Source organism: Filicampus tigris, chromosome 19 (genome assembly GCF_054856515.1).
Source record: "Filicampus tigris isolate MCC_2025a chromosome 19, RoL_Ftig_1.0, whole genome shotgun sequence".
Taxonomy (NCBI): Eukaryota; Metazoa; Chordata; class Actinopteri; order Syngnathiformes; family Syngnathidae; genus Filicampus; species Filicampus tigris.
The window spans coordinates 3836933-3850821 of NC_141235.1; the positions used below are offsets into that span (position 1 = coordinate 3836933).

Below are 13889 nucleotides of genomic sequence, written 5' to 3' on the forward strand. Positions count from 1 at the left end.
TAATTCTGTAACTCCAAGCAGGACCTGCCACACCAGTTTCAACTGACGCTCTCAACGTGAGCGCTCAAACTTGTCCTAACATGCACCTTCATAGCGCAACGGCAGGCTTGTCAGCCCCTTGTACCATTCAGAAAGCACAGTAATGGAATATTTGTCTGTATGTTTATTCAAAAATACTACAAATGTAAAACAGAAAAAGAGCTGCTCAAAATCAAAACAACATGCAAATATTTAACCGCCTTCCCACAAAAAATAAGCAACAGTTTGGCACATCTGTGAACATGGAATGTTTAAGAAAGTGAAAGAGAGCCCGGTGCAACAAAAAAGCATTTTGATAAGCTGGTTCATGCAGCTAGAGAGTATTCTAAACTAAATCAGACAACATTTCAAACCCATCTGTGTCACTCAAACAACATAATGTACAATACACAATGTAAACATTTTGGAAGTTTAAAAAAAAACAACAACACAATGACTCCCCGAAAAAGTGTTACTTTGCTCTTTCAGAGTATATATTCACAATTTTCTCAAGAAAACATATACCTTTTCTGTATATATTTTGGAATGGCTTCAAATGTTTTAGTTTAATCAAAAAGATATGGCTTACAAATACAGAGTGGTAAACGGACACCCTTTAGAACAAAGCATGCTGGTTATAAACAGTACCATAAACAATAAAAAAAAAAATTAAAAAAAGCCAAACAAGTCAACAGGCCCAAAATGACAAACAATATAGAATTCTGAAGAAAAAAACAAACATATTTTTCAAGCAATTTGCATGATACTTGATTTAAGGAATGTCAGAGAGGCTTGTAAACATTTACATTTGGACTCATTCTTAATCAAGACAACATGTTCACTCTTTAGGTGAGTCTGATCCCAAGAACCTGCTCCAGCTCTTGTCTTCTCTGCTGCACCTGGAAGTGAAGGAGGAGGATGAAGTCATTTCAAAAGTGTGCTACCAAGATGAATCGTTTCGCAAACTGTCATACTTTGGAGTACACGTATCTGCCGACCGCTTCCGGCATCCATGGCGCCTGGTAGAATTCAGTCCTCCGCTCCTCTTCTGGATTCCCTGTCACATCTGTCATCACCTGGAAAGAGGGAAAAAAAAAATAAAAGTTAAAAATTAAACAACAAAGTGGGTGTTGCTGTTAGAAGGAAAAAAAAATGGAAATGTTCACCTTCAGATCTCTGCACTGAGATTTGAGCCAGTCCTGGATAAAGTCCTGAGGATTATTGCTGAAGCTCAACATGAAGTCTCTCTCCGTCTTCAGCTGGTTGATGTACTCGATGGTCTCGTGGATCTGCGAATGCAAAGTGTTACGCGTATTTTATTTTATTTTTTTCCCCGTATTTTAAATTTATTTATTTTCCCTGTATTCCGCCTAGAGTGTCAGCGTTTTAACGGACCTTGGTCTCCAGCGCGGCGATTTCCTGCTGGTTGGTGGTGGATGACAAGAAGCTGCTCATTTGGCTCTTGAGCGGGTCGTCCACCTCCACGTCGATGTCATAGCAAGCCGTCTTCTTCTGGTCAGTGGGGTCCACGCTGCACAAAGACGAAGGCTGGATTTAAAGAGGGATTTTTTCGTACAAGTTCGTATCGATGTCGCAAGAGGCCGGCAGAGCATTTCAAACACAGCCCGCTTCGAGCATGTACACAATCATGAACCCATGTTACATAAACGACTGCATTCAGGTCCATTACGCAACACAAACAAATCGCCTTCACGTGAAGCTCGTCAATCTTAGTAGCTAGCATAAATCACACACACGCAAACCAGCATTTTACGCAAAGAGTGTTATTGTAAGTCACTAAACTCACTGTTTGGCAACTACACGCAATGATAAATGTGAGGAAATAGCCGCAAACTATTTGAGAGCACGAAAAACAAAATTCCACCAGATGGCGCCAAAGTAACACGTGTTGCTTTAGCCTAAGCGCAAAACAGCAAATAGCCAAAATTTTAAGCGAATAACGGAGAGTGAGAGTGGTCTTTAAAAAAAAAAAATGCGTAAATGCTAATTCACAAATGCCAAACCGCGAATATGCGGATTGTAACGGTCGATCAAGATTTATAATTGCAGATAAATGACACCGGATGGAGCCAAAGCACTATTTTTCTTTTAGAGGTGGTTATGCCCTGGTTGACTGACTTCAACGTAAAAGTGCCACAAAACGGCCTAATTCCGATTCCATCCATACCCCCGTTTACATTGCCATGACGCATATCCGAGTTGTGCCAATCGAGAGCAATACGTCGAAATTGTGACACTTGATCCATCCGGTGTTAATCCCGCCAACAAGAAGGGCTGGATTAAAGTGCGAGATTCCAAACCAAGTAAACATACCTGATCATGTGATTGATCACGATGGGGTCAGGGTGCTGGAGCAACCCGGCCAGCTTCATGGGAATCTCAGAGAACCTCATGCGGTTGCAGCCAAATATCTGATCATCATGACACACGGACGTCAAAAAAAGAAGACGCAAGGGCAGTACAAAGTAGTGCTTGGGTGTCCCGTCGTTGTCCGACCTTTCTGAAATAGTGATTGCAGTTGATGTACTCCTTCTCGTGGCTGTCCTGCAGCTTGTTGTTCTTGATGTAGAGCCAAAGAGCCTGCATGATGCTGGCCCGCGTCTGCGTGTGCACGCCCAGCAGCCGAGCCAGCCGCAGATCCAGTTTGTACTGAGGAGGCTGTGCCAAGAAAGGAAAGAAGAAGACGAAAAAAAAAAAAAAAAAACAGTTGAGTAATTTTTTTTTTTTTTCCTTTTGATGATGTGGAATTAGGAAGGTGGAGGCGTGAAAGAGCGCACACACCTGGTGATCGAGCATGAGGAGAAGGGTGCATTTGACGTTGACGTCGCCGGGCCTTTTGACCTGGAAACCGTCCGTCTCCTGAGTGGTGGGCATTCGGTGCCACTGACACAGAAAAAGGACAACAAAGTAAAAGACAATAATATTACGTGGAGGGTTAAAAAGAAGTGTCATTTTGTTGAGCAGAAGTAGTGAACTGACAAGCTGATAAAAAAAAAAAAAAAAAGTTAACTAAATTCCAACTTAAAAGAGTCCACTTACATTTAATGTATGCAAACTATTATACACTACATTTTTTAAGTGTTTTATAGGTAGACTATAAAAGAAAATTGAATGCCTTTCATTGATTATTTTATGATGAAATGATTGTTAAATCTGTCACTTGGATGAAATTGATTGTGGACAGCGATGTAGTGATCGATTGCAACCAGCAGAGGCGCTGTTGAGTCATTCTCACATTACTTTGTGGACAGAAGAACAGCATTATGTTAAATAACATTTAAAGGTTGAATTGGTAAAATAAATGGTTCAAAAACATGCTAAAGATTTCTGTCAACTGGACTCTTCTTGTTTGTTGAATTTTTGAGGTTGAAGTTTCTTTATTGCAGTAGTTTATTTTTTCGTTTGTCATAATCAATTTGTCTGTGCATTTGTACAGATTAATTGACCATTTAAATAATCATTAGGTGCAGCCCGACATTTGACATGAATTCACCATTGAATTGATTTCAAAATTGTCAACCGATCCTAATTTGCATCCAGGAGCCAGGTTCCAACCAAAGCGGGGCAGGAGCCATTTTGAAAAAGGGCCGCTTTAACCTTGACGTGTCGTAATCAAATGTTTTCGGACTGACAGTCGGGCCATCATCCAGATCGGCGGTCCCGAAGCGCTGACCCTGAACCATGTCAAACAAAGGCCGTTCCAAAAAAGCTTGAACGATTCCAGCTGAATTCCACTTTCTGGTCAAGTCAGGCTGGCGAGAAAGCATTGCTGCTTCCCACATGTTGGAATTCAAAGTGGAATGCTTGCAAACTTATGTCATACCTCCACCAAGTGGTTGTCGGGTCCATAGAGCTCCTTATCGAGCTCGATCACCAGGCTCTTAAAGAAAGATGAGAACTTCCTCTTCTGCTTGCCAGGCTGTGAACATAGAACATGAAAATGCACAAACGGGCTTCAGCGCATAAAACGCAAAGACAAACCGAGATTAAATAGCTCAAGCGAACGGGAAAACGTGCTTGGTCCTTGACTGCCGAGATATTTTTTTTCTTACCAGAAAAAGTTTTTGAGTCAGGTCAATTTTTTTCCCTCTTAAAAATCTTCAAAAAGGTGTATTAGCACTTTGAGTTGCATTTTTATGTATGAAAAGTGCTATATAAATAAAATGTGATTGATTGATTGATTGATAGTAACTTATGGAGAATTCATCACTGGTTATACAATACAACTTTATTTATAAAAAGTCAAAATGGCAGACTTTCGGTTAGCTTTAGCATATGGCTCCAAAATACTTTTTTGTAGGTCGTGGACTGTTTACGTACAGGTAAGTCTCCCAATTTTCGCAGATCTAGTTGAAACAGACAACTGAGAATTCCTCGTTAAAAATTTGTAGGGGGCGCTACTGAACCATTAATACAAAATTGCGCAATACGTTTTTGTCCATGTTTGGGCCCTCAAAAATGTGATCCATGGCAGTGGTTTGACGAACACTTGTGAATTTTTATTTTCGCCATTATAGTGGTACTTCTTGGAGAGCTCTTTTTTTTTTTAGGTGGTATGCTATAAAAAGCTTGAGAGCTAAGTTGACTTGTTTTCAGAAATATTTTCAAGTTTTATTGGCAAGATAATGTAATATAAATGACTCATTTTCAAGACTTTTGTTCTTGTTTTAATAAATCCAGGTCTTTCAAGTGTTTGCAGCTGCATTGCTGTGCGCTGACCAAATTGGGGGTGGTGAAGCATAAAAAGTGTGGACAAATAGAAAAAGCTGCGAGCACGCCCGGTCCCTCCCCGGCCGTGTGGAAGCATGTTTGCACAACACGACCTCTTTCACTTCTTCTCCGACATCCTCTCTCTCTCTCTCTCTCGCCTGTGAGCAGCATGCCTGAACATCCCCTTCATGTGGCCTCAGATGACACCGCGAGTGGTGCTGGAATTGATGGAGGGAGGAGAGGCATGTCAGCCCCGTGGTATGTGACGGCCTGCGGTTTCAATTCCCGCCTTCGGAACCAGCGCGAGGGCCCGCGTGTGTCAGCAGTTGCGAGGCGGAGCGGGGAGCGCAGTCAAAGCACATCTGGACGCGGCGTCCCAGCCAAACGGCCGCGGCGAGGTGAGACGCGACAATAGAGGCCGAAACACAACGCCCGGAAAGAGATTCCAGCGGAACTGGCTTACTTCTTCGAGAAGTTTTCCCTCCACTCGCAATTCCCAGGAGGACACCTTCTCCGCCTCCTCGCCCTCGGGCTTGCACGGGGTGTACGTGTTGGAAATGTAGATCCTCAGCTTGCGCTTTTGCTGCCTCGTCGAAAAGGAAACAAACAAGCACAGCTATTAGACAAGATGGCGTCTGCTAAATCAAGAGTGAAGGTTGAAAAATTACAAGCAGATTTTTTTTTTTTGGGGGGGGGGTGGGGGGTTCAAAGCACCATGAGTCACTTTCCCAAGACTATCTGATCTATTTAATTGAATTTTGCTGGGAAGCGCCTTCACAAATCACAGCATTAGTTACATTTATGCACAATAGATGCTGTCAGAGAGTGTCGAGGGCTGTTTCTCATTATGTTTTCACAGTTGAAAGATACATAGACTCACCAAAATGACGTCAAAAGACAAGGAAATACAAATATTGAATTGTGGCGTACCCCAAGGAAGCGACTTAGGGCCACAGCTTTTCTATAGGTTTCAACGGGCACTTGCCCATTTCCTTGCTAGGCAATGGTGAAAATGAACAGATCTATTGTGATATTATTGAATACAAATCAGCCATCCATTTTCTATAGGCTGCTGCTTATTTTCGTTCGGGTCACAGGTGAGCTGGAGCATATCCAAGCCGACCGGGAAGTGGTGGGGTACAACAAGTCACCAATCAAACGCTTTGTTGATACTACTTTGATGATGATGTCAGATGGCAGTAAATACTAACATATGTCTGTTTTCCACAACAAGGTTTATTACCAGAAAGACACAACAGGGTGTAATTCTGGAGGAACCAAAAAGGAAATGGCGGTGTACCTCAGGGAAGTGGTTTAAAGACACTGCATTTTAATTAGGGATAGGCATTTGACTAAATGTCTATTTTGGGTAACATTACAAATCACTTCATTATCATAATAAGTATAATTGTATTTTATGACCCAAAAAAATGACTAAAAACGTGTGTTTCTGCAAAAAACTAACAGTAACCCAGGTGCAAGCTGCGTCCCGCAGGGAAGTGATTTCAATCAACAGCATTTCAACATTAACGAGAGCTGGAAATTGGCCTACATTACCTTGATAAACTACTTAAAAAATATCATGAAATGGCGGAAATATACAGAGAAAAGTGTTTTTTTTTTCCACACGCCGATAATAGACAAGGTGATGTTGATGCAGTTTATGGAACTTGATTCGTATGCAAGTGTTAGAATACCGTTACAAACGTGATGTTGCGTACCATAATGGGCTTCTTAATAGCTTCCTGTATCTCCATGCGCTTACGGGCGATGGTCTGATCCAGTTTCCTCTCAAAAGCCAAGAGGTCCATATAGGCCTGAGACTCTGGCACCAGGTCGCGGATCTAGAGAGCCAACATGAGGAAATGGTTTTATACAATAACCACTGACAATTCCCAAAAGTAATCCTGGCGGTTCAAAAGTCTTACTCTCTGTGGGAGAACCTTGTCGGCCATCTTGCGTCTTTTTGCCCTTTTAAAAAAATGAAGAAACGACACATGATTATGTACATCAACTGCTAACATTTGATCCATCAGGGATATTTCCAGCGACTGGTTCAACACACCATTTTATCAAAGGAACCATCACACTCATACATAAATGCTTTAGCAATTATTTGTGCTTCTTCACAAAGCGCCGACTCATTATGAACGTTTTCATCCATTCTCAGAAGACTCCAAAGTGTTGCTTCGGGCGCACTCATTCTTGCAGGGAGACACTTGGGCAGGCCATGAAAGAGCGTCATTGTGGATGAGACTGCGAACGCAGCCTCACCTCAAGGCTCGCTGCGGTTGTGAGCGTAGCATCGCAGAGCGGTTTGAAGTCAAAAATAGCCGCCAGTCCCCAGTCACGGGATGCTGTGATGAGTGCGAGCCTCGTGCGCGTTTGGTTGGAGATGTGTTTGCAGTGCTTGACAAAAAAAACAGGCCGCAATGGAGGAACACACTAGAACAGGGGTCACCAAGTCCGGTCCTCAAGGGTGACCCCTGCGCTAGAAATTAGGCATGTTGTTCTGCTAAATTGGCTCGACAGCCCACTGGTTTGTCAAGCGTTACTAGCTCATCACAATAAGGTATAATCTGGGTGGAATCCAAACACGAAATTCCGGTGTACCTCAGGGCAGTGATTTAGGTCTATAAATGTTGTGCTTTTCAATGAGACGGGCATTTGCCTAAATTCTCTTGATGGATGACAGGGAACATTAACACTCAATTGATTAAAACTGATTTCTTTTTAAAGTACAGTATTACTTTATACAAGATGTACTAACTGCTATTACGGCTACACTGTGCGCTACTGGGTGTCAATCTGGATATTTAGGTGCTATGCATTCCGCAGTTTTCCGCCCCATCACTCCACTAATTGCGTCACTTAGATGTCACCGCTTTTACAAGTCTGTTGCAATTTCACAGTCTGTCTTGGGCAATCACAATTATTAAGAACGGTTAGTTCTTATTTCTTCACACACTCTCACTTCTTCAGTCTTACCCTCGCCGGTGGCCTCCCAGCGCCTCTTGCTGCTGTTGGTGGTGGTGATGAAATAAGCGCTTCCGCGAGGCGTCCAGGGTTGGCGGAGGCCCCATGCTGGGCCGCATGGGCATGCTGCTGCTGCCGTATGAAGGACCGGGAAGCTGACCCCCCATCGAGCCCATTTGGCCCCCAACTCTGCTGAGTGGCATCCCCGGTCGCTGGCAGGGGGGGGATTTAGAATGACGATGAGCACCAAAACAATGATAAAATTCACATTAGCAAGCTCTTGATGATTTTTTTTTTTTTTAAACACGAAAGCAAAACAATTAACAAAAGACAATGAAACACTAATTACCCCTAGATATAACCCCCCACAAGCCCCTAATATTTTTTTATAAGTATCTGCACTTTGATTCTTTATATTAAAGCCGTCATTGTAATTTTACCCTCTTCATTGGAAAAAAGATACCTACTCAAACAGCAAACTATAGGTGTTGGCAGACAGGGTGGACATCTTTGTCTAATGCTAGCATTTAATAACCACATGGTGGAGCTTTACGTAGCAAAATGATTCCATTAGCAACCTGACTTGCGCACTGTTTCATATATTTCAAATTTCTGAGATGTTTTGTCAACTTGGACATAAGTTTGACATACAGCTCCAGACATAATATAATGAAAATGACAAAACATTAAATGTAAATAATTATACCGCAACTAGCCATTGTTCAATGAAGACAAAATGCTGGTCAATGAAAACATCACCTGCAAATGCTAGTCAATGAAAACATCAGCTGGTCTCTTAATGGGGAGTTACCCAATAAATGACAAGGTGGACAGAGAGCAATTTCAGGGCCACATGCAAAATGTTCAATGATTGTAAAAATAGAATATACTGGATCAAAATAGTTGATTTAGTTAGTTTAGCCTTTAGTTAGCAGAGGAGAGAAAGACACACATCCTCTGACAAAAATGGTATTGAATGTTTTTTTTATAATAAGGCACGTTATCACAGTGTTTGGCCACTTGTGATAAGACTTCATAATTTCGTTATTTTGCTCCGTTTTCATGGTAACTGACAAGAGCGATTCCAAGGAAGACACCTAAGGCACCTTTTGTGATATTGACCAACATGCTGGGCTGAGCCAACTGACAACTGTCAACTGCAAAACTCACTGGCAAAGATGGTGCTGGTGATAAACGTTTAATTTCATTTCAACCCAAAGACGCAGAGTTTTTGAACGCTTTAAGAAAAGGTAGACAATCAAAAAGAAAAAAAAAAACAATCAAAACTTCCTTCATGACTTGTGCGTTAGTGACTTTCAAATGCGGAAGCACGGTACACACAGCTTGTGGCTCTCCTTCAGCGTTATAAAAACGAATATTTTTAATAGAACATGCTGAACGTGGACAGAAAACCTTTCAGTCAGACCTTCACCGAATATAGGTGTGAAAACGAAGCAAAAGACCAACCTGGGTGTACTGCGATGCGCCGCTCAAGGATCGGGGGTACCCCGCCGCAGTTGACGGCATCCCGGGCATCCTCAAGCCGGCAGCGAGTCCAACATTCATCGGGCTCAGACTGGGGCTCATGGTCGGACCCGTGAAGCTTCCCCTCGTCGACATTTAGTGGTTTCCAGTCGTGGGGAAAAAAACTAATAAAACACAAATAAAGTCGCTCCAACGTATACTTGGTGTTGAGTGAAAGTGTCAGACCTAGTTTTAAAAGTTGTGTTACCGTGACTTGGTTTGACAGCGTGTAGTGTCACAATAAAAAAAAAGAAAAGAAAAAAAAAGAAAAGCGTAGTTGAACTCCAGTCGTGTCAAACTCCGAGGTTTTTGTTTACTGCTAGTTGTTTTTGTCCGAACACTGAACTGTGGTGGCTGTTGGACGCCTTCCGAGGTTGTCTGAACATTTTCAACCAGCGACGTTACACGGCGACTTTTTAAGTTAAGGCAGATCTCCTATGTCGAATGCTGCCTTCACAAACATCGGTAATTTTGGAATTCACATTTGTTTCGCTCTCACTCCCACAGCATTGTAATTAAAAAATAATCAGGACTGCTAATTTAGCCAACGATTATGATGAGCCTCCATAACTTTTCCACCGACCCTTTTTAAAAGTAACTTATCAGATAAGTGACAATATATATATTACGCGTTTTAGGAGTCAGCACTTGAAAGCACCATACGGTTTCCAGCAGGTCGTTGGAAAAAGAAACATTAAAAAAAACTGTTCCTTATTCACCTCCTTCCTGATAATTCATTTTAGGACAACTATCAAAATTAACAACAAATATTTCTTGTGCAAGACATTAACAACTCCGACTGTATTCTGAATCAGCTTTTGTCCATGCAACAGCGCTCCCTGTTGGTTGTTAGTATCTAAGCGGCAATACGTACAGTATTTTCCCAGATGTATTGAAGCCCAAAAGACAAGTAACAAATCATTTATTATGCTAGACAAATGAAAGAAACTGAGCCATGATAGCAGCAATTCAACTATCGGAATATTTACACTATCACATCACAACTGAGGATTTGTGCAACCCTTTTACACTGTAAACACATGATACAGAGACATGTTTGAACCCGAAAATATCAAGTCCATCCCTCCCCCCAAAAAGAAAGAAAAAAAGACACCTGCTTTCCGCAGCAATTGCTTGTACAATTAAATGTTCACTCGCTGGCGAGTGAGCTGTTTCTCGTTCAAACTCACACATGAACACAGAGGCGTGAAAACAGAAGACAAACCATTTCTAGTGATTGTCTGAAACGTCATGTGACCCTTAGACATTTTCTTCCAGAAGAAAATGCACAACTGAAATACGCACGCACTCACTTGCGTAATTCTTTTTTTTGTTTGTTTGTTTTTTTTACAACGCTTTGAATGATATATGCAGTGAAATCATACCTCAAATGATTCATTATTACTGTGACAAAGATTCCAGCAAAGAGAGGATTAAAAGCCAGTGTCTGTACGATGATTTGGGTTAAAAAAAAAAGAAAAAAAAAAGTGTCAAGTATTAAGTGGGAGGTCTGAGCAGTCGTCACCGTACAAGTCACCGAAAAACGCAATACTTTCACCACATTCAAGTACTGCTGGTTGTCCGTGTGTCGTTATTGAGGGAAGGCCTCGTCTTTCATTAACATGCGCGGGCTTTCCTGGTTGTCCATGCGACGTCGAGGACCCATCATGCCTGTGGGGAAAAAGTCACAATAATAAACACACGCCGCTATATTGCACATTTTTAAGAGATTGTTGTTGGGTTTTTTTTGCAGTATGATCCGTTCAAAATTGTGTCAGCACAAAACCTTCGGGCTTCTGCCATAAAGTAAAAAGGAAATGTCAGGAAAAGCCTACTTGAACATCAGAACCTTCTAAGTGGTAGCTGACTCCCATCCAGCATTTGAATGTGATTCTGAACACAGCCACAACCCTGTTAGAAGAGGGTTTGATTTTTTTTCCCACATGTCAAAAAAAAATGGCATTTGACAAGGGGTGTGTAGACTTTTTATTTCCATTCACAGGCACAAATACTTAATGTGGCATTTCACTGCAGTGCAAGAATGTCAAGATCTGATTTCAACTTACTGCTCTTATGCTTGAAGGATTTGGATCTTCTTGGTGAATTTGGATTCTGAGGTGGAAAAAAACGAAAGAATAAGAGAGACAAAACACATTGTTTTGAATACTACTGCTGCTGAGGCCGAATTTACACGGCACAGCCTAATACCGCCTAAAAAGACAGAGATGAGAAACATAAGAATGATAAAAGTACCTTATCAGATTTTCTTTTCTTGGCTGTTAAATGTAAGAGAAAACAAATTAGCAATGAATGCAATTTAGAAAACAAACCAAAGAAGAAAAGCAGCACCTTTCTTTTCTGCCCCGTAAGACCAGTCGTTATCATTGACGTCGTCGTTGTCTTCTTGGTCGCTCTCGGACTTGTTGTTGGTGTTGTTACCCGTGACTATTCTGGAAAAATGGGAAGCACGGCATGCGCACGGAATGATTATAGTGTGTTAAAGTGTTAAAAGAGGTTATTTTATTTGTCATATTTTTTAAAATGAAATCGACCAATTAATCAGTTATCTGAATTTTATTCTGCCAAATATTGAAATAGGCCCCCAAAAAATCCATATTGGACGGGCCCTAAGAATGAATTTTCCTGTCCACAGGCACATTTTCAGTCTTTTTTGTTTTTTGCAAAGCGTCCCCTTATAAATGCTTACTTTTGGTCCCACCTGTATGTTAAAACAACAGTCATCACCTAAAACAATTTTTTTGAAAAAGAACTCCTCACAATTCACGCCACGCCATACCACTAACTCCAAAACGTTTAACACATGATGTGGTATGCTTTGGAGTTGTGTGTTTTTTTTGTGGGTTTTTTTTTTACGCCTCACCTGCGGTTGGCGATGCGGCTGCTGTTGCGTCCCATGCCGAGGCACTTCTCCAGGTGCGGCGCAAAGCGTGAGGCGGCAATACTTCGGCTGCAGTTGGGACAAACGCACTCTTTGTTTTTCCACTGGTTGTACACCTGGCCGAACACATCCAAGCCTGGCTGGTCCACGATTTCTTCACATTCAGACATAGACGGAAAAGCAGTCAGTAAGACGTCAACAGAAGTTGAAAGGCGGCAACTTGACCGCTATTGGTTGTCGTTGAGTACAATTCACCTGTAATCCAAATTGCTTCATCAGTTCTACATTTTAGAGCTGAATTAAATATTTCCGAATCTGCCCTCGTTTTTTTTTCTCAAGCACATCGGGCTTTCATGATAATAACGTGTAATATATTGAGTAATATTCATGAAACCCCTTCAGCAAGAGCCCGGTTGTCTCTATTTGCACTGAGAATCCACACAGACATTCTCACCAAAGTCCCGCATGCTTTCTTGGTCCGTGTCATCCAGGAAGAAATAACCCTGCTTCACAGCCCGGTGCACCTCGAAGCAAAGGCCCAGGCACGCATCCTCCACCAGGTCAGACAGGATGTCCTGAGCTAGGCCCTGTAGGCGGCAGGAAACCAAAGCATGACTGTGAAACTCGCTCGCTCGCTCGCTCCCTGCCTCACACGCATTGTTCTCCAACTTGATTGCACCTCCAGCTTGCTGTTGTCCAGGCTGGACATTGAAACCTCCTCCATTTTCATTTGCCAGAAGTACCAGATGAGCCGTCGCTTCTGTGGTCATGCTGCAGCTCAGCAAGCCTCGGCCAAAACAGGGCTGCGGAGATTGGAGGAGGAGGCTGATGTTGACATCACTGGCTCTCAATCACATGAATGAAACGTGCTGCAATTTACTCACAAATGCACGTCGGGTCACTTGCAAGGCTTTCCTCTCCCTCTCTCGTCTCTCTTTCACTTGCCACGTCTATATGCTGAGGATGAACACGATTAGAAAGCACGTTAGGTTGACGTTGGTGCATTGACTGCATGGAACCCTCAAATTTCCTCCACCCCCCCTTGGAGGAAAAAAAGCAGGCGGAACAAAACAAAGAAAAGCAGCAGGGTTGCAAATGGCAGGTTAGAACAAGCGGCTTACAAGCTAATCGAGTTAACAGAACGCGATGAGCTTCAAACGGAAACATTCACCGTTGTTAACGTGAAGGATACGACTCCAAAGTGTTTGTAGTTGGCTCCCTTGAATGGCTTTCGCCGTCGAGATTTGTGGTGCCCCCGAAGCTCAAGTCAACGCCACTGCATTGCGGCTGTTGCTCTCGCAACATCTCGTAAAAACACGCGTACACTCGTTCTCGAGCATTTGGCCGTGGATTAAAACGCGTCTGCTGTTAGCACGCCGTACGGCGTGCGTAGCAACCGCGTAAAATGTCTTGATTGGGTTTATTTACCTACTGCGGCAGGCATCCATCTTTATATCCCGGATCAGACAGAAGCAATCGATCGCAGCGCGACGCCTTCACTTCCCACCTTCTGTCGCTCATATCAGGGCGTCACTCGAGAAGTCAGCGATGAGCAACTTTAATTAAAAAATATATATAGTAAACGAGACGGCGGCAATTTTTGCAGAAATTGCGGTGGAACTAATGTTTAAAATACAGAATGTGACACTTGGTTTGAATTGATGAGACATATATGTCAAACTGCGGTCCTCAGGGTTCGGTATCCTGCATGTTTTAGATGTTTCCCTCCTCCAACACACCC

At 42.5% G+C, this 13889-nt stretch overlaps 2 protein-coding genes across 4 annotated transcripts; both read right to left on the reverse strand.

Moving 5' to 3' along the window:
* Positions 1-145: 145 nt before the first annotated feature.
* smarcd2 (SWI/SNF related BAF chromatin remodeling complex subunit D2) lies at positions 146-10027 on the reverse strand. The gene is made up of 14 exons (XM_086016529.1): positions 9458-10027; positions 9193-9374; positions 7738-7937; positions 6678-6720; positions 6471-6593; positions 5213-5332; positions 3863-3958; positions 2821-2922; positions 2536-2697; positions 2353-2450; positions 1414-1549; positions 1185-1307; positions 993-1094; positions 146-917 (listed from the first exon to the last, which is right to left on the reverse strand). The coding sequence occupies exons 2-14, from the start codon at positions 9343-9345 to the stop codon at positions 864-866; spliced, it is 1512 nt and encodes a 503-aa protein (XP_085872655.1). The 5' UTR covers positions 9346-9374; positions 9458-10027; the 3' UTR covers positions 146-863.
* A 127-nt stretch (positions 10028-10154) lies between these two features.
* Positions 10155-13864, reverse strand: atxn7l3b (ataxin 7 like 3b). 3 transcript variants are annotated; one of them, XM_086016535.1, is made up of 9 exons: positions 13577-13864; positions 13033-13105; positions 12828-12951; positions 12603-12735; positions 12131-12302; positions 11599-11699; positions 11503-11525; positions 11316-11361; positions 10155-10920 (listed from the first exon to the last, which is right to left on the reverse strand). In XM_086016535.1, exons 3-9 carry the CDS (start codon positions 12876-12878, stop codon positions 10841-10843), a joined length of 606 nt encoding a protein of 201 aa, XP_085872661.1. In that variant the 5' UTR covers positions 12879-12951; positions 13033-13105; positions 13577-13864; the 3' UTR covers positions 10155-10840. The 3 variants fall into 3 exon arrangements, with proteins under 3 accessions (XP_085872661.1, XP_085872662.1, XP_085872663.1); XM_086016536.1 differs by lacking the exon at positions 13577-13864 and adding an exon at positions 13320-13568; XM_086016537.1 differs by lacking the exon at positions 13577-13864 and adding an exon at positions 13320-13568 and having other exon boundaries at positions 13033-13189.
* Positions 13865-13889: the final 25 nt, after the last annotated feature.

Excerpts from the sequence above, each read along its gene's own strand:
- smarcd2 (XM_086016529.1), bottom strand. The coding sequence starts at position 9,345 with ATGTCGACGAGGGGAAGCTTCACGGGTCCGACCATGAGCCCCAGTCTG. Across the intron at positions 6,721-7,737 it reads CTGGGAGGCCACCGGCGAGG|GGCAAAAAGACGCAAGATGG; the intron begins GTAAGACTGAAG and ends TTTTTTTAAAAG. Across the intron at positions 1,095-1,184 it reads CTCAGTGCAGAGATCTGAAG|GTGATGACAGATGTGACAGG; the intron begins GTGAACATTTCC and ends CCCTCTTTCCAG.
- atxn7l3b (XM_086016535.1), bottom strand. The coding sequence starts at position 12,878 with ATGAAAATGGAGGAGGTTTCAATGTCCAGCCTGGACAACAGCAAGCTG. Across the intron at positions 12,736-12,827 it reads TGGACAACAGCAAGCTGGAG|GGCCTAGCTCAGGACATCCT; the intron begins GTGCAATCAAGT and ends TGCCGCCTACAG. Across the intron at positions 11,700-12,130 it reads AGCCGCATCGCCAACCGCAG|AATAGTCACGGGTAACAACA; the intron begins GTGAGGCGTAAA and ends CCATTTTTCCAG.